The 22657-nt window shown below is 43.0% G+C and overlaps 1 protein-coding gene across 5 annotated transcripts; it reads right to left on the bottom strand.

Annotated features, from left to right (window-relative positions):
- Window positions 1-912: 912 nt before the first annotated feature.
- Window positions 913-22492, bottom strand: LOC133379514 (aquaporin-5-like). 5 transcript variants are annotated; one of them, XM_061614935.1, is made up of 6 exons: window positions 21522-21618; window positions 15409-15503; window positions 12664-13209; window positions 10309-10473; window positions 6968-7051; window positions 913-4941 (listed from the first exon to the last, which is right to left on the bottom strand). In XM_061614935.1, exons 3-6 carry the CDS (start codon window positions 13042-13044, stop codon window positions 4771-4773), a joined length of 801 nt encoding a protein of 266 aa, XP_061470919.1. In that variant the 5' UTR covers window positions 13045-13209; window positions 15409-15503; window positions 21522-21618; the 3' UTR covers window positions 913-4770. The 5 variants fall into 5 exon arrangements, 3 of the variants coding, with proteins under 3 accessions (XP_061470919.1, XP_061470916.1, XP_061470918.1); XR_009761191.1 differs by lacking the exons at window positions 913-4941; window positions 6968-7051; window positions 10309-10473 and adding exons at window positions 13739-13803; window positions 18014-20656; window positions 22318-22492 and having other exon boundaries at window positions 13042-13209; window positions 21522-21619; XR_009761190.1 differs by lacking the exons at window positions 913-4941; window positions 6968-7051; window positions 10309-10473 and adding exons at window positions 18014-20656; window positions 22318-22492 and having other exon boundaries at window positions 13042-13209; window positions 21522-21619.
- Between the last annotated feature and the right edge of the window lie 165 nt (window positions 22493-22657).

The raw sequence follows: 22657 nt of genomic DNA, 5'->3' as shown, positions 1-22657 counted from the left end.
TAGAGCGGGTTATAAATGTTTTAAATAAATAAATATTTTTATTTACAACATTTATATACCGCTTTATTGTAAAAAATCTCAAAGTGGTTTACAGAAAGAATTAAAACAAAAAAATTATTGGCAAAAGCGTTAAGGACAGATACTTAAAAACATTCAAAATAATAAAACCAACAATGAGTTAAAAACAGATTTAAAAACACAATAGCTTCCACATGCCTGGAGAGGCTTGCCTCAAGAAAACTGATTTTAGCAGGTGCTGAAAAGAGGCGTCTGCCTAATGTCAATAGGCAAGGAGTTCCAAAGCGTAGGTGCTGCCACTTTACAGGACTGATTTCTTACAAGAACAGAACAAGTACTGTACTATGTGGCACCCATAACATGGAAAGCATAACTTGAACTTGGCCTGGTAGCAAATCAGCAACCAATGCAGATTTCAGAGCAGAGGTGTTATGTGCTGATAGGATCTCACTCATGTCAGCAATTGTGCTGCAGCATTCTGCATTAACTGCAGCCCCCAGGTCAGGTTGTGCTGCATGGGGATTTCTGTGACCTTGGCTGACTGGCTGCTAGGATTTTTTTAGTTTGGGTTTTTGGTTATGAATCCTGACTGGTTGTGGGATGCTGAGTTTTCTGCCTTACTCATAGGAATCTTGTTGTGGTTGGTATGGCATTACATTTAGGAAAGTGTTACTGCCTTTTGTGTTGTTTTTTCCCCTGTTTGCATTTCACTTATCTTTAACCTCACTCTGTTACAGCCATAGAAGCAACAGAAGCATATGCAAGTTAATTAACTCCCATTAGTGATAAGAGCAAGAATTTATAATTATTATTTTAATTGAAACAAGAGGCTTATGAGTACTTTGAAGAGGACCAGATATTTATTTTCTTTCTGAGCCCAGGACTGGGTCTTTCATGATGCCCGGTGGGGGGGGAGCAGGAGAGTAGTCGATAAGACAGACATCCTGGCATTGGTAATCTAATTAGCAAGGTATGTGTGGGGTTGTTGCACACTTCCAGGCCCAGTTTCATTTTGAGTATGGAGGTGGAAACTGTGTAGATGTGATTGATCAAAGGGAGAAGAAATTTTGAGTTAAGCAAAGCTCTGCTTTTATAAAACCTAAGAAACATACAGATACTTTGAATGTCTGAGTGCCTGCACCAGTGGAATACTGGAGGAACTTGTAAAGCTTGCTGCAACAGTATTTAGAACTGAGCATGTGGTGTGAAAGACTCATTTTCCTAATATTTTGGCTTCTTGTTTTTCTCCACCCACCACATCTCTGAAATATATCGTATATGTAATGGTTAACCGTACTGCTGCCCTGACTTACTTTAAGTTTGTTGCTATTTTGTGTTTTTATTATGTTTTTATATTGATTATGTCTTTTTATTGTTTTTATTATATTTGTAAGCTGTGCTGAGCTCTGTTTTTAACAGCAGAAGGGCAGGATATAAATCCTCTTAATCCATCAATAAATACTCCATAGTGTTGGAAACTAGAGTCTAGGCATTTAAGGCTGAAAATGTTGCTTTTTGAAAAAAGATTTCTCACATCTTTCCCCAGTTTTTGGTGGTAATTCCTAGGCACAAAAACAAAACAACTGGAGAATCCAAATATTAAATCCCAAATTTGTGGAACTGGAATATGGCAACCCTAGATACAACCCTGAAAGCAGTCTATTAAATAACAAAGAGCCCAGCTGAGGCAGAACAGTAATGGTATGGATGGCTTACAGATGAAAGACACCCCCAATGTCCTTTTCCTGGGCTCTCTACCACAGAAATGTATTTTAATCATGCGAGGGGCTGGAAAGGAGTCAGGCAGACTGAGGGATGGAACTAAGAATGTGTCCCTGACCATAATGCCCAGTGTGATCTTGAGATGGAGTATTGTCAGGATACAGGATTGGGACCCTAGCACTTCAGAGGATGAGGAGGAGATCACTTTCTCAGGGCTGGGTGAAGAGGGGGAGGGAGAACTCTCAGAGATAGTGTTGCCCAGCGACCGCAGAGGCCTTGAAACTCCAGCAGACAAAGTTACAGACACTACTCAGGAATTTCCCACGCTTACCCCCCTCACTGAGCCAGAGCCGTTAGACCAAGAAGGAGGGGGGATTCCACTCCCTCCTCAGCCAGGGAAAAGTCAGCCTGATGGGCATGACGCTCACCCCCCCTTTCTCCAATCCCAGAAACAGAATCTTCAGAAGAGGAGGGGGAGGCAGAACTTCCACCCTCACCACGAACCCGGAGAAGGGAAAAACGAGTCAGGGGGAGAGAGAGTAGGGGCGGGGAAGAAATTGTCCTAAGGCGGAGTGAGAGAATTCGCACCAGAATGTCCCCTTAAAAAGGATAAGGGGGGGTGGGAATTCCTTGTTCTGTCAACTCTCTTGCATGTCGCAGGACACGTGTATTGTGTTGCTTCATGAGGAGACGTAGTCTCTGTCTGGATATTACATTAATGAAAACTGAATTGCTTTCATCGACTGGTGTGATTCCTGAGTCCAGCCCTGGACACGACAAGTATAGGGTTACCAACCATACTCTTTTAAGAGTACATGTACTCTTTTTGAGATGGTGCAACAGCATACTCTTACTTTTCACTTATGGAAGCCAAATGTACTCTTTTTGAAATGACAAAATGATGGTAACCCTAAATGGAGACTGAAATCCAAGAGGTACCCTACCCCCAGTGGGTACTCATAAGGCATAAAATTGTTTGTGGTTTTTTGTTTTTTAAACTTCACACACTTTATGGGGCAAACTTGTATTTTTATATTTGGGAATCCATATTTGAGTACAAATAGTCAAGAGAGAGTCAGCCTTAAGTGTGACCTGCCCTGTTTCATCTTTATAAGTAACTGGTGCATTGTAATAGGCCAGAAATATTTCCCTTCTGCTGCAGCAAAATGGAGTATCCAGATCTGTTTCCATAAGAATGTGCTCCCATTAGACCATAAGAGGAGCCAGGTTCATACAGCCTAGCATTCAGTCTCTAAATAGAGCCAGCCAGATGCATGTAAGAAGCCCACAATCTCCTTCACCCAATGTTTACAATGGGAGAGTAGTAGCTCAGTGGTAGCACACCTGCCTTGCATGCAGAAGGTCCCAGGTTCAATCCCTGGCATCATCAGGTAGGGCTGGGGAGAGTCTCCTTGTCTGAAATCCTGGAGAGCCCTTGCCAGTCAGTGTAGACTGTACTGGGTGTCATAGACCAATGGTCTGACTTGGTATAAGGCAGCTTTCTATGTTCAACTGTGTTCAGAGACATGTTGCCTCTATATAATTTAGATTTAATTTTGCTGCCTTGACTAGCAGCTGCTGACAGGACTAATCTCTATCAATTTGTTTGCTGCTTTTAAAAAAGCCATGTAGGCCAGTGCTATCACCATGTCAATGGCAGCAAATTCCATCAAGTTAATTATGTCCTGAGTGAGTAAGGGCTTTGCTTTGTCTGTCCTGAACCTCCAGCTAATCAAATTGTTTCTATGCCACTTCAGTGGGTGGAGAAGCAAAGTACCGCATGAACATCCTCCATTTGGTCATGGCAAAGGTTGGGCAGTGAGGTAACCATCTCATCCAGGAATAGAACCTACTTTGCCAGAACCTTGTAACTATTTTCTTTCTTACACTTCACAATGCCTTAAAGTCCTCACTCTTGATACCTTTTATATTGCTTTTTCAGATTTTTTTATTAACAATAACTGATTATGTTACAGAAATTCATTTAGTAAAGCCCCACATCATAATCCTTTCATGTTTGAGAATATTATGAATCATAGTCTATATAGGAGGTGATGTAAAAACAACAACTCCCCATCGGGATAAATATTTGTAATGTAGGACCAAATCAATCATTGGGAAATTTCTTCATTGATCGGTTGAAAACAGTCAAGTCACCCTTCAATTAAAATTTCATCTTGCTCCAACAACAACAACACAGGTAGAGGGAAACTCAGAGAGGTGGCTTGCCAGGTAAGTCAGAGCTGCTATGCTGGCTTCCCAGTATGTGGGTCGGTGTTCCTTCCTGGGAGGGAGAGTGGGAAGGACAAGTTGGTGGGAGTTTGGCATAATGCAAAAGCACTGGCGGAGCCACTCCAGTGTTTCTGCCAGTGCATTTGAGGAAATGGGTAGAAGAAAGTGAATTGGGCTGTCATGAAATGCCATTGGCCACCCTGGGCTCTCCTGGAAGCAGCCAAGTGCTTCTCCTTCCTCAGACACCTGATGCTGAAGACCAGTACTGGCTGTGGCATCCAAAAGCAGCTGGCAGATCTCAATGGGGGAAATGTAGATGCAGAGCCAGCTAACGGGTAGGGCCTTTTGCTTGATGGGGGAAGTCTCACCAAACCTTGGCTGATGGGCCAAGGAGATTAAGCAGCCTGCCCCTGCTGGAAGGGCAATGATAAGCCATTCCACCAAACAAGCCTGAATTTTGGCTAGAGGCAATGCCAAGGTCCAGTCACAAACATCATACCCATGCCCTTTAAATGCACAACAGATAGAATCTACTCAGTGTTTGCCAGACAGTTGGGCTCTATGATCAGCTTGTTGGCTTGCTGCCCGTTCAGTCTGGGCTTAAATACTTTGGCTGCATGTTAACTAAGTGGGTGTGACATGTGGACAGCCATCCCAGTTGCTTAGGTTTTAGACTGGAGTGACTCACTATTTTCTTTGCAGTGGTTAGACATGACTTCTCTGTGTTGTATATAACTGTAACAAATATGTGTGGATGTCACTTTGATGGTGGTGGGGTGGTGATAACCCACTACATGCTCAAGTCCAGCGCCTTTCAGAGTCTGGTGTCTCTCTCCTTTCACCTTCTGGAAGAATGAACCCTTGAACAATAGCCAGCCTCTCACGCATGCTGAGTCTGTGAGGGTACAGAAGGTAGTTGTAAACTACAGCGGCCACGCTGGCGCCAAGGATAGGGCCTACCCAGAAGACCTGTGGAAACAAGGCGATGAAGAGTAAGCTTTGAAAGCAATCATAAAAACTTTGTTTCACTAGGTGAGATCGTACTGGTGATCCGGCTTTTACAGAACCCATTTTATATCCTGTGTATTAGATGCTTCATAGCAAGAAGAATGATCTGAACGCACTTGCTTTCATTCCAGCTCTGGTGTCAGAACTACTCTAGTTCCAGATCTGATTCCTGAAAATTCATTTTCCCTCCTTGGGTGCTTTCTCAGTCACAGACATATTGGGTTTTATGTTTTCATTTTAAATATACTGTACAGGCACAAACATTGCAGTTGATATGCTGACAATGTCATTAAAATAGGAATAGAAGTAAAGATGGTGAAGAGTGGGGTAGGAGGGGCACCAGGAGCTTGAGCTGGGGCAGAGGGTGGGTGTGAGGCACTGATGAGAGTTGTTCCTGGAGCCCAAATGGGAAATAGGCACTGGACATGAAAGGCTTACGGCATCCTCACTCTCTCCTGATAGATCTGTTATGGAAGGAATCCCAGACTATCCAGGGCTTGGGGGGAACTATCCAAAATTGAGCCACATTAAGCCCATTGGAGCAGCTTTCTTTAACCTTGGGTCCCAAGATGTTGCTGGACTACAACTCCCATCATTGCTGCCGACTGGTTCAGCTGGCTGGAGATGATGGGAGTTGTAGTCTAACAGCATCTGGGGACCCACGTTTGAAAAGGTCTGCCTTAGAGGCTCCAGGTGCTGGCATTTGGGGATAACATCAGTGCCATCCTCCAGGGTTCAGAGGCAGAGACTCCACTGTGGCCTTCAGTCTGTGAGTAAGGGCCGCCCAGCCATCTCCCTGCTTTGTAGTGCTGTCTACAGCTCCCTGTCTATCACCTGTCATCTCTAGTAAGTAATACAAAGTAGGGGGAACAGTGGGCAGGCTGTGGCAGGGCTTTCAAGCTCTGGCACAAAATAGTTATTTCAATTCTACCCACTATAATTTATATATACCCCACCTTTCCTTAAAGGAGCCCAAGGTGGCATGCAGGGTTCTATCTTCACAACAAGCCTGTGAGGTATGGTAGATTGAGAGCTGGTGATTGCCCCAAGGTCACCCAGTGAACTTCATGATCAAGTGGGGATTGAGTTTTAGTCTTCCTGGCCCTAGTCCAATACTCTAGTCCCTATGCTACACTGGCTCACCAGGGTCAAGAAGCGCAATCCACACATAGTCTGAAGACAAGATGCTTTACTGAACGGGTTGAGGGTGAGGAAAGATTTCCTAATCCTTGGCAGTGAGATCTCTTCCATCGAGCTATAGAGCAACCATGTGTCCTATTTTACAGAGGACAGTCCTTTATTTGAAGGTATCCTTTGCTTCAAGGACTGTCCGGTCCAAGTCCAATGTAAAGATAAAGAAACATAAGAAGGGACAGTAACAAGGGACTTTGAAGATGCCCATCCATTTACCACCTGGGTGGCAGACTGAGGTGCCACACTGGTCAGCTGGTCACAGTCTTTCCCGCTATGGTGAGATGGACTGTATTTCCATTTTAATTAGTTTTATTTCTAATTTTGCATATATACATAGGGTTGTATCCAATGTAGCGTTGTGTCCCATCAGTGCAAGGATTTCAGCTTGTGCATTGGTATTTTCCACCCTCTTCTCTTCCTGTGCACCCCCTAAATCTGTCCGAGGGGTTCCCCTAACTCTCTGGAGCAGATTTTAGGAGGGTGTAGGCACATGCAGGGAGAGGAGATGGGGGAATGTCCTGTTGGGAAGTGGAAATCCTTGTACTGATGGAATTAGTTAGTTGAATACCTCCCATATAAATTAGCATATGGAAAATATTATGGAAATTTGTGTTCTCTCTCTCTCTCTCTCTCTCTCTGTCTGTCTCTGTCTCTGTCTCTCTCTCTCTCTCTCTCTGATGCATTTCCTCTTTTTTTGGTGATGTATAAATAGCTACCCTGCACGTGAATCCTCAATTCTAGGATCAATTATGCAGTCTAGGCTGGCTAATTGATAGTACAAAAGATTACTTACCCAGTGAGCCCCACTGAATTTTCCCATTATGACGGCAGGTCCAAAGGATCTAGCTGGATTTAGGGAGCAGCCAGTATAATAAATCTGTAAAAGACAGAAAAGACACAGATTTAGATTTGCTGTGTTCTCAGTTTCTTCATATATTCTTCCTTCCTTCCTTAAATGTATATCCTGCCCTTTCGCCCAGGAAGGTAAACAAAAACACTAAAACTCGAAAACATCTTAAAAACAAAGCATCTTTAAAAACATTAAAACAAAGCATATTTAAAAACATATTTTAAAAAGTATCTTTAAAAACATCTTTTTTTAAAAAAAGCTTTAAAAACATGTAAAAAAGTAATTCCAACACCGACGCAGACTGGGATAAGGTCTCTACTTAAAAGGCTTGTTGAAAGCCGAAGGTCTTCAGCAGGTGCTGAAAAGATAACAGTGATGGTGTCTGTCTAATATTTAAAGGGAGGGAATTCCAAAGGGTAGGTGCCACTACAGTAAAGGTTCGCTTCCAATGTTGTGTGGAACGGACCTCCTGATAAGATGGTACCTGCAGGAGGCCCTCACCTACAGAGCGCAGTTATTGACAGTGTATAAAAGGGACAAGACAATTTTTCAGGTATCCTGGTCCCAAGCTGTATAGGGCTTTGTACACCAAAATCAGAATGTTGAACTTGGCCTGGTAGCTAATGGGCAGCCAGTGCCCTCCAGGAACTAGGATCACTTCATCAAGAATTCTACAAAGGTGGCCTTATATGGGTACCCCATCTCCAGGTGCTTTCATCTGTGAACTCACTTTAGCATTTTCTACATTATTTGTATTTTCCTTAGAGACCAAATCGATCTGTGGCTCCCCCAATTCTCCTCTTTCAATGTTTATGTTGAATATTCACCTCATCTGACTATTCAAAAGTTCACTAAATATGTGATCTTAGTATTTGGCTTCCAGCAGTACCTATTCTCAAATTTCATTTTTGATGTTTGACAGTAATTGAAGGTTGACATATATCGAATTTCGTAGTTGACAGCTGGCACGAGGGATGGAAGGAGCTGACAATCTCAGTTCTCTCATTGCTCAATTTTCCAGTCTTAAGTACAGTTCTCCACATTTCTGCAGCAATTTGCAAAGTTTTTTTTTAAATCCTCATGAAAATTCTTCAGCATTTTAGTGCAAATTTCTCCTGATAAATACATTTTTGTATTCAGTTTTGACTAATACATACGTTCTCCTAATATAATGCATTTTTGTGTATTATTTCCACTTTTGTATTTTTATATGCATGTCCTCCAAATATGCATGTTTGTAAATATTATTTGGTTGGAGCACTACATTATAAATGAAGTGTGAATTTCAAGGGATGGCTGGATTTCGTTTGATAGATTTGGTTTTAAATGTGAACTGAATTGAATTTCTTCCCCATTCCTAGTTGGCATGTAATGCTATTGAATATTTGCTAGCATGAAACATTTTGTAGTTGACATGAAATGCTACTGAGGATTTGGCAATATTTGGTGGCTAATGAGGTTTCATGTTTGACGTGTGCCAAAATACGGCTTGGGTCCAGGCTATTTGTCAGATCGCATCGCCCTCTATGTGCCTGCCCGGACCCTGAGATCTTCAGGAGAGGCCCTTGTTTCAATACCTACATCCGCACAAGTACAACTAGTGGGAATACGAGATAGGGCCTTCTCGGTGGTGGCCCCTAGGCTTTGGAATTCCCTCCCTAGGGAGATAAGAATGACCCCTTCCCTGCAGTCCTTTCGCCGACAGTTAAAAACTTATTTCAGCAAGGCTTTGATTCCAAAGGCAGCCAAGGATAGGCCCAAAATGATGTTATATTGTTCTTGCCAGTTTATTTTTTAATTATTCTGATTTTATGATTATGTTTTTTAATTATTAGAAATAGTTTAATGCTATTTTAAACTAGAGTTCATTTTTTAATTATATTTGTTTATACTTATTCATTTATGTATTATATGCTTTTATTTTGATAGGTTTTTAATTGTATGTGTCTTTTATCTGGAAGCCGGCATGAGTTTCAATTTGGAAAAATGGCAGGGTATAAATAAAGTTGTTAATAATAATAATAAAATCAAAACAATTCATCAGCATTTTAGTGTGAACTTCTCCTAATATACATGTTCGTACTGTATTTTTCCTGTTATTCAAATTTTGGCAAAGCGATGTCCCCCTCATATAGTGCTTCTTTGCATATTATTTTCATGAATATATGCATTTTTATGCACACGTTACACCGGTAGATACATTTTTGTACACAGCACTTGGCTGGATAGCTGCACTGCAAAATTGGGGGAAGTGTGGATTTAGAAGGTTCGCACATTGTTCTGGGAAGTGTGAATTAAGTAGATTCGCTTTTACATGTAAATTGGTTTGAATTTCTCCCCCATCCCCGCCCATGAGTTGCAGGGATAACTTTGGCAGTGGAGAGGCATCTCTACTTGTGTAGCCCCCCCATGCCATGTAGAGCCCTGATTTTTCCAAAGTTCTAAATTGCACGGGGAGCTATAAAAGCAAGGAAGGCTCCCTGCTTCCGATGTTATCCCTCCAATTTGTAGAGAGCAACAGCAAAGGGGAAAGGAGGAGCTAGTATGCTTGTCCTTGCTCTCACACCTCATGTGTTGATTAAAGTCACATGCCTCAATAGACCTCTATGGATGCATAGAACCCTCACTGCCTCCTGACCTCCCATCCCACCCTGGAAGTAATTGCACTAGTCTTACTGCAACTCTTCTGGGTACCCTTGACGTTCTACATACTTTATTTATGAACATAGGAAGCTGCCTTAAGCTGTAAGACTGTTGGTCCATTTAGCTCCTTATTGTCTACCCCACTGTTCTTCAACCTTGGGTCTTCAGATGTTGTTGAACTACAACTCCCATCAACCTGAGCCAGCTTAGCCAATGGCCAAGGATGATGGAAGTTGTATTCCAACAACATATGGAGACCCAAGGGTGAAGAACAGTGGTCGACGCTCACTGGCAGTGGCTCTCCAGGGTTTCAGGCAGGGTGCTGGGGGTACTGGGGATTGAACCTGGGACCTTCTGCATGCAAAGCAGATGCTCTACCACTGAGTTATGGCTCTCTCCCAATTTAACCAGAGGAAAGACCGCTCCCACTTCACTTTGGCATTTCCTGGTTAAGTAAACCCTGAAACTGCCTCAAGTTTCCCCCTAGTCTTCAACAGTTCTTTATTTAATCTCCCCACACACATACATCTCCATTTCTAGATATTTTTACTGTGGCTGGATATCACTTCTCTTATCCTGCCCTCTAGAAACATGTGAACCCATCTGTTTACAAAGCCATGAACAATAACTCAGGCACTCACCCCAGTGAGATGAGCCATTCCAAACGCCAGTCCGATAGTCAATGGTGCATTGCCCCTGTCGTCTCTCCTGCGTTTATCAGTAGCAGAGAAGATGCACATGACCACAGTGAAAGTTAGAATAATTTCCACCACCAGCGCCTCACCAGGGGTCGTGCCATCGGCAAGCTGGCAAGATGAAAGACAGGCATGTTAAAAAGTAAAAGTGCTGCCTTGTATCTAAATGGTGGACCCTTACAAGCTTCCTTCTAAGAAGGTCTTCTGCAACCTGGTGCTGTCCTGATGTTGTTGGACTGGCCAATATCTCGAGGGCACCAGGTTGGGGGAGATTGATTAATGCATGTCTGTTGCTGCAATCCTAAACACGTTTACTAGGAGCAAGCCCAACTGATCTCAGTGGGACTGACGTCTGAGTAAACATGCTTATATCAGAGCTTGGAAAAGTTACTTTTTTGAACTACAACTCCCATCAGCCCCAGCCAGCATGTGCTGGCTGGGGCTGATGGGAGTTGTAGTTCAAAAAAGTAACTTTTCCAAGCTCTGCATGATTGCACTTTTGGGATGCAGTCCTACATTTACTTGTAGTCGATCCTAATGAAAACATGATGGGATTTACTGCTGAGTAAACCTGCAGGGGATAGCTCTGTAAACGTTCTCTTGCTAAACAAACATACACCACTTGTCTTCTGAGCAATTCTGTCTTAATGTGTGTAGGCTGCTAAATCTCCCCAGTGAATATCTTTGCTCTCTACAAAGCCTCTGTCATTCTTCTTATTTTCATTGTGGGATCCAGAAACTAAATTAGAAACCTGTTTTGCTATGGTGACTCTCCTAAGTCCTCTGTAGGATCACAGATGGATTCAGATAGTGCTGCCACTGGTCTGTTTTTCACCCAGACATCACAGGAATTGAAATGAACATTCAGCATCTGGAGTGACTTATCTATCTATTGATTTAACAAAAGTTATATACCACTTGAATGCAATAAAATCTCTAAGCAGTTTACAAAATAATAGTAATAATAATAATAATAGACACTTAAAAACATTCAAAAATAATTAAAAACAAGCTAAAAGACATGTTTTAATCTCAACTTCTACATGTCTGGCTAGGTTTGCCCGAATAAAAATGTTTTAAGCAGGTGCTGAGAAGAGTACAGTGAAATCCAGCACTCAAAATCTAGGAATGGCTGAAGAAATGATTCAGGGCAATGCTTTCTCTTCCCTGCTCTCTTTCTCTCTCTTCCCCCCCACCCAGCTTTCATCCACTTGGGAGGCTGGAGGAGTAGAGAAAGAGGGAAGGAAGGAGGGAGAGAGATGGCTGGAGAAGAAGGGTGTTGATTGGGCAATGATCCCTTCTCATCTTCCTCCATTCAGTTACCTTTTTTGCACAAATCTTATTCCCTAACCATGTTGATCTCTCTTCCAGGTCCATCTGCATATTAAGAACCTAAGGAAACTCAGGGAAACTTGCAAGCAGGCCATGAAGGCACCAGCCTTCCCCTGTTGTCTGTCCCCAGCATCTGGTATTCAGAGATATACTACCTGTGAACGTTAAGGTTCCATTTAGCTACCCCAGTTAATAGCTGTTTAACATGACTTAGGCTGAAATTCTATCCATACGTCTGGGAGTAAGTCCCATTGAACTTAATAAGCCTTCTTTCTGAGTAGACATTTTATTTCTCCAAAGAGATTCAAGGTGGCTAGCAATAATAAAAACAAAATAAAAGAACTTGTTTAAAATAAACAAATCCATGCATAGGATTGCACTGTTGTGTTTTCTGGTTGTGTCTAATCCTTTCTAAATAGCTCTCTTAGTCTAAATACCCATTACACATAAATGCATGTAACAAAACCCAAATGGTCAGTTCTATCAGGGGAAAAGTAACTTCATGGAGGGAGTGATTTTCAGTGGAGAAGTTGTGCCTAATTCCTTCCTTGCACACTCCATGATAAACACACACACACACACAGAGAGAGAGAGAGAGAGAGAGAGAGAAAGAAACAGACAGACACAGAGGAGGAAAAAAAATCATTTGGGAAAACTGGATCCCAAAGCGGCCAACCCAAAAAGAAAAAGCACCTGATAAATTGCCAGCCTGCAGTTAATCTCTCATGGAAGCAGACTGCTGTCTCTAAGTTGTGAGAACCCTTGGCAAGATTTCATGTCAATTTGTTGTTCAATGTTGATGCAGCTTGAGCTCCATACTGCAATCTTGCTTAACTGCACATTGCTTAACATCAACCTATATAGAATTGTTGATTTTGATTACATTCCCTCACTTGCCCAACTCAGGAGACTTTGAGTCACACAAGCTTCTGTCAGATTAATAATTTATTTGACAACGGAAGGACTTACGTCATTGAGGGCTAATGTTCTGCGGATATCTCTGGGTGTCACGGCATAGATCATTCCTGCACCAATGATGGCTCCCAGGAGCTGTACTACCACATAGAATACCAAGCGGATGACGGAAATCTGGTTTGCTACAAAAAAGGCAATGGTCACAGCTGGGTTGATATTTGCGCCAGTGATTGGACCAAACACTTCGACCAAGGTAGCGATGGTTAGGCTAAAAGCCACAGAGATCTGGAGGATGCTGGGCAGTTGTAAGGGCCACCTGAAGGCTGCACCCAGGGCAATGAAAATGAAGAGGATGGTGGCTACAAATTCACAGACAACAGCCTTGGCAAATGATACTGTGCATAGTTCTTGTCGCCTTTGTGGAGCAGCAGCCATTGCAAGGTCAGAGAAGAGGTAGGAGCAAAGCAGATGATGAGATGAAACGTTCTCCCTTGTAGGCAGGGTTTGATATAAACTGCAGGGCCATGCACATGCTTATAAGGGATTTATTTAATGGTGTGTGGGTGGAGCCAAGAAACCAGTCAGTCATCCTGAATTCTCCTTTGGAATTAAAAATGTTTTGAGGTTAAAATAATCAGAGCATTTTTCAGTATTAAAGCAAAGGTCCAGACACACTGCGATTGGTTTCCTCTCATTCTTCTCAAAACATTAGGCTCCCTTTTCCCCCCCTTATTTCCCATTGTGTGGGAAGTGGTATTCCACATATTTTGTTTTTGTAACACACACACACATATATACACACTGGCTTATTTATTCATTACAAATATTTATAGCCTGCCCTTCATCAACACAGATACAAGGGGGTGGGGTACAAAGTGGAGTACAAAGCAGAAAAAAATCATCCCAAACAATACATTCTAAATACTCCATTTTTAATATATATGGTGAATTCTGACCTTTATACTGTGTTTATGTATATGGATATTGTTTATGTATTTTGCTTTGTAAATTAAGTTGATATGTTTTTATTGTACTTTGTGTATTCTATTGTAAACCGCTTTGAGATCTTTTAGATAGTAAGTGGTCTATAAATGGAAAAAATGCTTCCTTCAAAACACTTTCACTGTACCCGTTTATTTTTCTATTCATAGCAATTGTTTCTCCTCTCTCTTGCTGCTCCAATGCATTCCTTCACTGAGTGGTACCACGAGAGATCATGTAATAAATGCAAATATATTATAAAGTCACATACCAAATCATATCTTGCTAAATGATGATATCAACAAAGCCAATTCAAATGAGAGCAGACAGTATTTACCCTCACTCTGAACTGGTGTCTGGGAGTGAGCTGTATTGAAAACATTTCCTTCCTTTTTTCATAGCTCCCCAAAATTAACAACATGGGAGTGTATTTTCAAAGGGGATAAAAATATTGGCACTCAAATTTCACTTAAAGCAACTTTTGCAGCAAAGCTGGTTATTTCTTTTCAGGTAAAATATTTGTGAAATGTTGAGGGAAGCTAAAAGATTTACAGTAAGAGTAGTGAAATTTCACAGAGAAGCTCCTTACCTCCCAAGGCTGTTACTACATTTCATCTACTGTTAAATTTGAAATGAATTTAGATTACTTTCTCACCAAAAACATTTCAGGAATTGTGAGGAAACCTAACACTATATTTTATGGACTCGTAAAAAATATTTGGGGGAGGCTTCACACATCCTACTGTGTTAGTTTTTTTGTTTTTCCCAGAATTCCTCAGCATTGTTTTGGGTGAAACCATGGGAGAAACCATGGTTGCCAGAGAAAAATGTAAATTTTCAGTAACGGTCATCATTTTCCTACACAGTGCCTGCAGAACATTCTGTAAAAAAACAAAATGGTGGCCACCAGGAGGCTGTGTGCTTACCTGTGATCACTACCATAAATGGCAGCAAAACTGTCATAAATCAGTGGGATGGGACCACCCAAAGACAAACATGAACACCAAAAGTTGTGAAATTTTAATAAATGAGACATGATGTGTACAAAATTTTAATGAATTAAACATAAAATGGATGTGGCTTTCAGCAACCAAAACAAATTGATTCCTGAAATGGGGAAAATTCTTGCACACTCTAATATTAAATGGAACTCTTTGTGGAAAAATATATATCATACTGATAAAGAAGATGCTCAGTTCAGACATAATGTAGTGGACGGTACAAGTTCCACTGATATGAATGCTTAGCTCTAGGGATGGAGGAAAATTCAATTTTATTGGCATTTTAATTAGAAATGACCTAATTCATACTTCTTGAACCAATACACAAAACAAAACACCACTATCCTTCAAAATTCACTTTTCCAAATTTTGGAATGCACTTCTCCAACCAAATAATTTGTTCAAAAATGCATATATTAGGGGGAAATGTAAATAAAAATGCATATATTAGTGAAAATAACTTACAAAAATCCATTACATTTATTTATTTTATTTATTTATTATATTTCTATACTGCCCAATAGCCGAAGCTCTCTGGGCGGTTCACAGCATAAAAACATCCAGTATACAATTAAAAACATATATCAAACACTTACACAATATATCAAAATAGCTAAACATAGTTAAACACATAGACAACAACAGACACAATCCTAAAATGTTAAGTATAAAAACGTATTAAATCAGTTAAAATATTAAGCTGTTTAAGATGTTAATATTAAAATTACTAAAATATTAAGATTGTGAGTGACAGATGTAGGTGTTAAAAGTAGATATTAAAATGTTAAAATGCCTGGGAGAACAAGAAGGTTTTTACCTGGCGCCGAAAGGATAACAATGTTGGTGCCAGGCATACCTCATCAGGGAGAGAGTTCCATAATTCGGGGGCCACCACAGAGAAATTGAAGGAAACTGTTTGCAAAAATGTGTATATTAATCAAAATGGTATACAAAAATGTGTTTATTAGGTAAATTGCATTAAAATGCTGACAAATGTTCATGAGGATTGAAAAAATAAAATATTGCAAATTGCTGCAGAGTCAAATTCAGTGGAGAACTGAATTTAAGATTGGAAAAATGAGAAGAGCAGAGAACCAAAATTGACAGGTTTGTCCATCCCTATAGTTAGCTGCTCTATATTTTTGTGGCACTTGTGCTGCTTTGTCCCAAGTGAGCTGTTCTCCCCCAAAAAGTATTTCAAATGACAAATGAAAGGTTTGTCCTTACCCCAATTTATTGAAAATGATTTGCATAAATAGCTCTCTTCGGGTATCCTAAATATTTTGAACAGTGAGTGCCCCATCCTCTTTGCAGAATGCGAGGTGTAAAAATAGATAGCCCCTGGAAGCGCTAGAAAAGGCTGTAGTTCAATAATAAAGCATCTGCTGTGCATGCAGAAGGTCCCAGGATCAATCCCCAGCATCACTAGATTTGCTGAAAGAGGCCTCTAACTGAAACCTCAGGTAATCAGTGCCAATTAGAGTAGACAATACTGAGCTAGATGGACTTCCGCTCTGACTCTGTATAATGCAGCTTCCTATGTTCCAGGGTGACAAGAAGTGGCTGCTTCCAGTGGAGGCCAGCAGGGTCTCCAGATATAATGGGACCCATAACAGGGCCCCTTCAGTTTGCTGATCTCAAACTGATGAGAAATTCATATGAGAACAGATACTCCCTGAGGTATCCAGAATCCAGACTGTTGAGGGTGGGGACAGAGAACATGCTGTTCTTCAGATGTTGTTGGACTTCCACATCTCATCTGCTCTAGCTAGCATGGCAAAAAGGGTGGCAACATTTGGAGGGCCACCAATCCCCCATCCTTAGTTTAGGGCTTCGTAGGCTATCAAATGCAGCACATTGGATTGGAAATGGAATCAAAGTGACAAGCCAACTGAGTCACTGGGTCAGTCACAGGGCTCTGTCACCCACTGCATCATCGTGTTGTGCACGGGGAAAACCCTGATGAATATGCATCCTGCTTTTAAAGTGCTTACATACAGCTCTATGCCACTAGGGTCTGTACTTGAGCTCCTAGTCATGCATAAGGGCCAGTTCCTACATTTGGCTGACTGCATGGTGGTAGAGTTCCAGAATGCAGCCCCAGGTAGCTCTTCTAGATGAACTGCTGTGGCAGTAAAACCCAGTGGTTTGGCTTACCTCACTGCATTGACTACCTTTGTCTTAGATGGGTTGCTGTCCAGGACTGACCAGCTAGTGTGGTTGGTCCTGGCCAACAAACCACCTAAAGAAGGAGTAGACAATATGATGTCCTCCAGATGTTTTTGGCAGGCCCACCCTTAGCATGTGTGGGGCCTGGGGCAAAAGCATAGTTGCCCCCCCCCCCACATTCTCTCTCTCTCTATATATTTAGAGAGAGAGAGAGATTTTATTTATTTTATACGCACACTTTTCTTCATTATTTTATCTGTGTACATCGATTAAGTTTCTATTGCGGACCAGGGGTGAAATAAGACACAGACACAATATATATTTGGGTTAAATAACGGGCCACTTTATTAACCAAATTCACATTGCATAATGAACCTACAGAGGGGAACATAAGTGCGGGATTCTCCTGGTGAGTCAGGCAAAGCCTGCTTGCAGCTATTGGGGCAATTCAACCCCTGCCAGGCAAGAGGCTGCCAATCTGCCAACCCCTTGCCCTGACCACACCCATAGGGTGTGTAGGAAGGCCAACCTGCATCACTGCCTGCCCCTGGTGCCCTGAAACTCCAAGTGGATGAGACATGTTGGCCCCAAAGGGAACCCGTATCCTGCCCTCGGGCCGTATAACCTGGAGCTGCAGGCCTCTGGAACCGCCAATCACCTCCAAAGGTGCCTAAAGGTGTCACCTAGCTGCCCTTCACCTTTACACTTTCCCGCACTTCCTTGCCACCGAAGAGGGGACAAACCTCTGTTTAGTCCCCACTTGCCCCACCTCCACACAACAACTCATGCAGACCTCTCTGCAGGTCCCCCAAAAGGATGTCATTACCCATATCTGTCATATGGACACCATCTGACCTATATAGTTCTATCCTACTGCATCTTATCTCTGGATGGTGAATAACTGACCCACCAGAGCACAAACGAGCCTGCCTGAGTTGCCTATTGACTTTCTTGCGGGTCCTATTTATGCCCCTAGGGTCACCCTCGCAATTCCAACGCCCACGGGGTAAAACATCAGACCACACCAAGTGCACTCCCAGCCAGCGTCCTTCGATGGCCCGGAAGTCAGCACACGCCTGCTCGATAAGAGCTCTGCCTTTCAGCATACCCAGGTCATTACCGCCCGGCTGAATAACCAAAAACTGTGGCACATGACGAACCACTGCCGACTGGAAAAGCATAGGAAGGAGTCCGTCCCAGCGCATCCCCCGGCGGCCCAGCCACTGTACTGTGGCCCACTGGCTAACCCCCACCTGTGTGCCAACACATGACTTCGCCACCCTGCAGCCTGCCCAAAACACCATACTATGGCCGCAGAGGAGGATGCGCGCTCTTCCGTCTCCCCTCCAGTGGCCTGTTGAAACAAACAAGAGCACTCAGAACAATGAGAACAAAAACTTCAACGTTGACCTTTCTGAATCCCTTGAAAAGATCTAACATATGATCTATAGGCATTGCATATGATATAACATACGATATAACATATGATCTATAGGGCCTGCAGTCGCTCGTGCGAAAAGCCCAAGCATGCAGCTGTGGAGGCCGCACCAATACGGACAGAGTGAGTCCTGAATCATTGAGGGTCAAGGCCCAGATTAGTAAGGGCCGTGCTGGTTACTGCCCAGAATTGGAATTTTGAGAGGGGGTGGCCATCTCTGTGAACGAATAGATATCCTGGTTGATGGCCCCTCAGGGTCAAAAAATGACACAAAGCTGCCACTGGGCAAACGTTACCATCCGGTGAAGGAGAGAGCAGAACCAGCCGTCCCTTCCTGCGTTGGTCAGTTTTTGACCAACGCAGCCGCAATAGGGTCTGATTATCCTGCCAGCTAAGGTCCGAGAACAAGGCCCGGAAAGATAAATCAGTTTTGGACTTGGCCACCACCTCACTGATCCAGAATGCTCCAAAGAAAAGTGTAAGAGCGGCAGCATGGAACAACTGTGCTTCAAAAGGTGAAGCACATAAAACATCCCACTGCCTCTGAAGTCCTTTAAGAATCTCAGGGTGTATGGGGGAGTGGGCACCCTGGGGCCAGGGGTGCTCCCGAGCCCAACCTTCCAGCATTTTACGTATGCGGAAGTTGTCCGATAAATCTGGAAACCCCGAGACTTAGCTAAAAAGGAAAGGCCAGAAAGCTTAACTCTAATAGTCTTGATAGCAAGGCCCTTCCTTTTGCCTTCCACACAAAACTCAATGAGATGCTCCACCGGGACCGGCCATTCTTGCGCATACCCCCTAACAGCCCTGAAATCCAATAACTCCCTACCTGATCTTTGGTAGCTGGCCATAGTGCTGGGCGCAATAGATAGGCTTATTGCCTTCTCTGACTCAAGCCGCCAATCTCCCATAGCGTTGGAGGCACCACGTCCGGCTGAGCCCTGGACCACGGTGCCAGCTGGCGAAATCTCTCCATCTGGTTCCGTGACAGAGCATCAGCAATACCATTATCAATACCTGGGACGTGGCGTGCCAGGAACAGAATATTAAATTGGAGACAATGTAAAACAAAGGCGTGCACCAGGTGCACGACCCTAGGGTTTTTTGATGTCAAGGAATTAATAACATGCACCGTTGACAGGTTATCACACCAGAAATGGACTGTGGTATCCCGTAACCTGTCCGGCCAAAGATATACCGCCACCACTATTGGAAAGAATTCCAATAGGGTAAGGTCTCGAACTAAACCCTCTTGCACCCAGGTCTCGGGCCAGCTACCATGGCACCATGAATCACCAAAAATAACCCCAAAACCAAAAGACCCCGAAGCATCAGAATGCACTTGGAGTTCAGCTTCCAGGAGGCGATCATGCCTCCAGAAAAAGACCCCATTAAACTCCCGCAGAAAGGCAGACCAAACTATCAGGTCCGCTTTGAGGGCCGCTGAAACTCTAATATGGTGCCGGAGATGTGATAGTTGTGACATGGCATCATACACCCTTCGAAGGAATGCACGCCCAGGTGCTATTACCCGGCATGCAAAGTTCAACAAACCAGACAGCTCCTGAGGAGCAAGCAATGTCGTCTTTCTGGAGGCCAAAATGTGTGCCACCTTCTCCCGTAACAAGTCTAACTTCAGTAGTGGGAGCCTACAGCATTGGGCCAAAGTGTCTATTTCAATTCCCAAGAATGTCAAAATAGGGGCTGGGCCTTCCGTTTTCTCCCCTGCCAGCGGAACACCAAGGTCCGCCAACAATCCTATAAAATGATCCATCAGATCTCTGCTATCACCTGTGTGTGCACGGCCCGCAAACAAAAAATCATCCAAATAATGAACCACAGCAGGGGATCCAGACCGCCTCCTGACTGCCCATTCCAGGAAAGAGCTGAAGCGCTCAAATACCGAGCATGAGATTGAACAGCCCATGGGCAATGCACGATCTACATAAAACTTGTCTGCGAAAGCAAACCCTAACAACTCGAAATCCCCTGGATGGACGGGGAGGAGGCGGAATGCTGACTTTATATCACACTTTCCCATGAGGGCACCAACCCCGCAATGCCTAACCATAGCGACCGCACAGTCAAAAGAGGTATAGCGTACTGAACATAGGTGGTGTGGTATAAAGTCGTTCACTGATCGGCCGTGGGGGTAGGAGAGGTGATGGATCAGGCTTGGGGTCAATTGCGTCTCATACGAAGGCTGCAACCCTACCTTCCTGTACATCAGCTCCCACTCGTAGTACACGCTCTGGTCACCTCTCGTTTAGATTACTGCAATGCGCTCTACGTGGGGTTACCCTTGAAAACAGTCCGGAAATTACAGCTGGTACAAAATACGGCGGCTCGTTTACTTACGAATAGCCGCCGTTATGATCATATTACTCGACGGCCGGTGAGGATCCTCCCCCGGGTAAGACACTTATCCAGCAGCTCGTGGAGCTAGTAGCAATTATATCTGAAATAATACCCAACATAACTTGGAATTTTGAATTTTGAGTCTCCTTTGCCAAGCTGATTTGCTGAGGTTCTTTATTACTCAAGACAGGTTAAAAGTAATAAAAGAGAGGCAGCAGAGCGAAGCCTCATATACTTGGACTAATTGCCGCCATTAACCTGACTAACTGCTGCAATTCACTGCTATAATCTATGCTGCAATCTATGCGAGAGTAATTAGAACGCCTTCTAATTTGAGTACAAAGCGGTGTGAGGCAAACATATCAACAGATAGATTGGAGTGAGGGGTGTAAGAACCCCAGTGCATTGACTGCAAGTAACGATTTAAAGGAAGATCTTTGCTAGTATAAATATAAGGAAGTGGGGAAGTGCTCAGTTATGGAGGACGGAACTGGATTAAAGGATCGACAAACAAAGATAACTAATTATTTTCCCCGTGCTCAAGAAATACCCTGTCCTTTTAGGACTACACAAATCTCTCAGTTAAAATACCCTACACGGGCAATGCCTCATGAATGGCCATTGGGAAAATCCTTCTTAGTAAATAAATATACAGAGAATGCTGCTAGAATATCAGTTACAAATTTAGAGGAGGAGCTCATAGATGCAGGCTTCAAATGTTCTTATGACCCTTTTAACTTATCTGACGATCTACCACCTTCGGAACCTGTCACTATTGACTCTTATCATGAGCCACTCAGTGGAAACTCCTCCATTTTCAACTCTCCTGGATCCCTTGAATTATGTTCGTCAGTATCTGCGGCACTTGATGATTCTAAACCAGCAGAACCTGACTGGCAACACATTATCTTTCAGGAACTGAGATTAATTAAATCCTTTATCACTGAAACTAACAACCTACTTACCACCCTGGTGAAATATAAGGGGTCTCTTACTGCATGTGATAATGTGGAGCAGTCATTGCCGCCCGTGGTGGATCCTGTCTCTTCACAGCAGCAGCCATCTGTAAAAGAAACAGATAAAAATAAAAAAAAGAAGAAGAAGAACAAACATCAGCAGCCCAAGGTCATTTCTGGTGGGAGAGGAAAGTTAAGGCAAACAAAGAATACAAAGAAATCTAAAAACTACAAAAACTCAGAAACCCCAGCACCGGCAAAAATGAACTTTAAACCTTTATTTAAACTGCTTGAACAACCAAGACCGGATCCCAAGCTAAGAGAGCATGTTTTATCTAAACAAAACAATCATCAGACTGTACCCTCCACATACTTCATGGATAACTCTGCAAGCGAAACTACAATAACATCGGGGAACGAGAGCCTTACCTTAGAGCTCACTCAACTGGACAAAAAGACATGCTGTACCAAAACGTATTCCAGACCTTGGGAACTAGTTTTGCAACCTGATAAATTGGCAATAACGTACAACTCTAGGACTTTAAGAAGATGCCCCCCCTTTCCAAGTGTGCCCTTTCTGGACAATTATTTTGCTCGCTTTTTACACCCTGGACAACCCACTAACTATGTCAGATCTTTGATTAATGAATCTTCTAAATCTGGAGTGTGGCGTTTGATTGTGACATTCCATTCCTCGATAATAGCTAATCAGATATATCGTGTAAGAGAGGAGCTACACTATAGCGGCCTCTTAATACAACGTTATTACATTAACGCCTCTGCCCCAGTACCCTTATGGACTCACACAGGGAGATCAGTGAGTTCTTCCTCCGCAGAATCTGAGATAGATATGAACTATGCTTATTCTCAAGACAAGGAACGATCTCCTGTTGCACCACCTGTTTCGGCCCTATCGTTTTCGACCTTGCTGGGTGAATTGGAACCGGAAGAGATCCAACTTACTGCATTATGTTCTCAAATATCAGATCTGGAAAGAGACATGGTTATCCAAAGACTATATGGCCTGATACAACGTCTTACAACTACGAACCAACAAAAGGGCTCCATTGGGGACAAGTCTACTTCTTGCAATTCTGGGAGGACTACGCCCTCATATGTAGTACCCCGATCCCAGGTTGCAACTC

The sequence above is a fragment of the Rhineura floridana genome, chromosome 3 (genome assembly GCF_030035675.1).
Source record: "Rhineura floridana isolate rRhiFlo1 chromosome 3, rRhiFlo1.hap2, whole genome shotgun sequence".
In the NCBI taxonomy this organism is placed as follows: domain Eukaryota; kingdom Metazoa; phylum Chordata; class Lepidosauria; order Squamata; family Rhineuridae; genus Rhineura; species Rhineura floridana.
The sequence above is the reverse complement of the archived record's forward strand: the minus strand, read 5'-3'. Positions and strand labels throughout refer to the sequence as shown.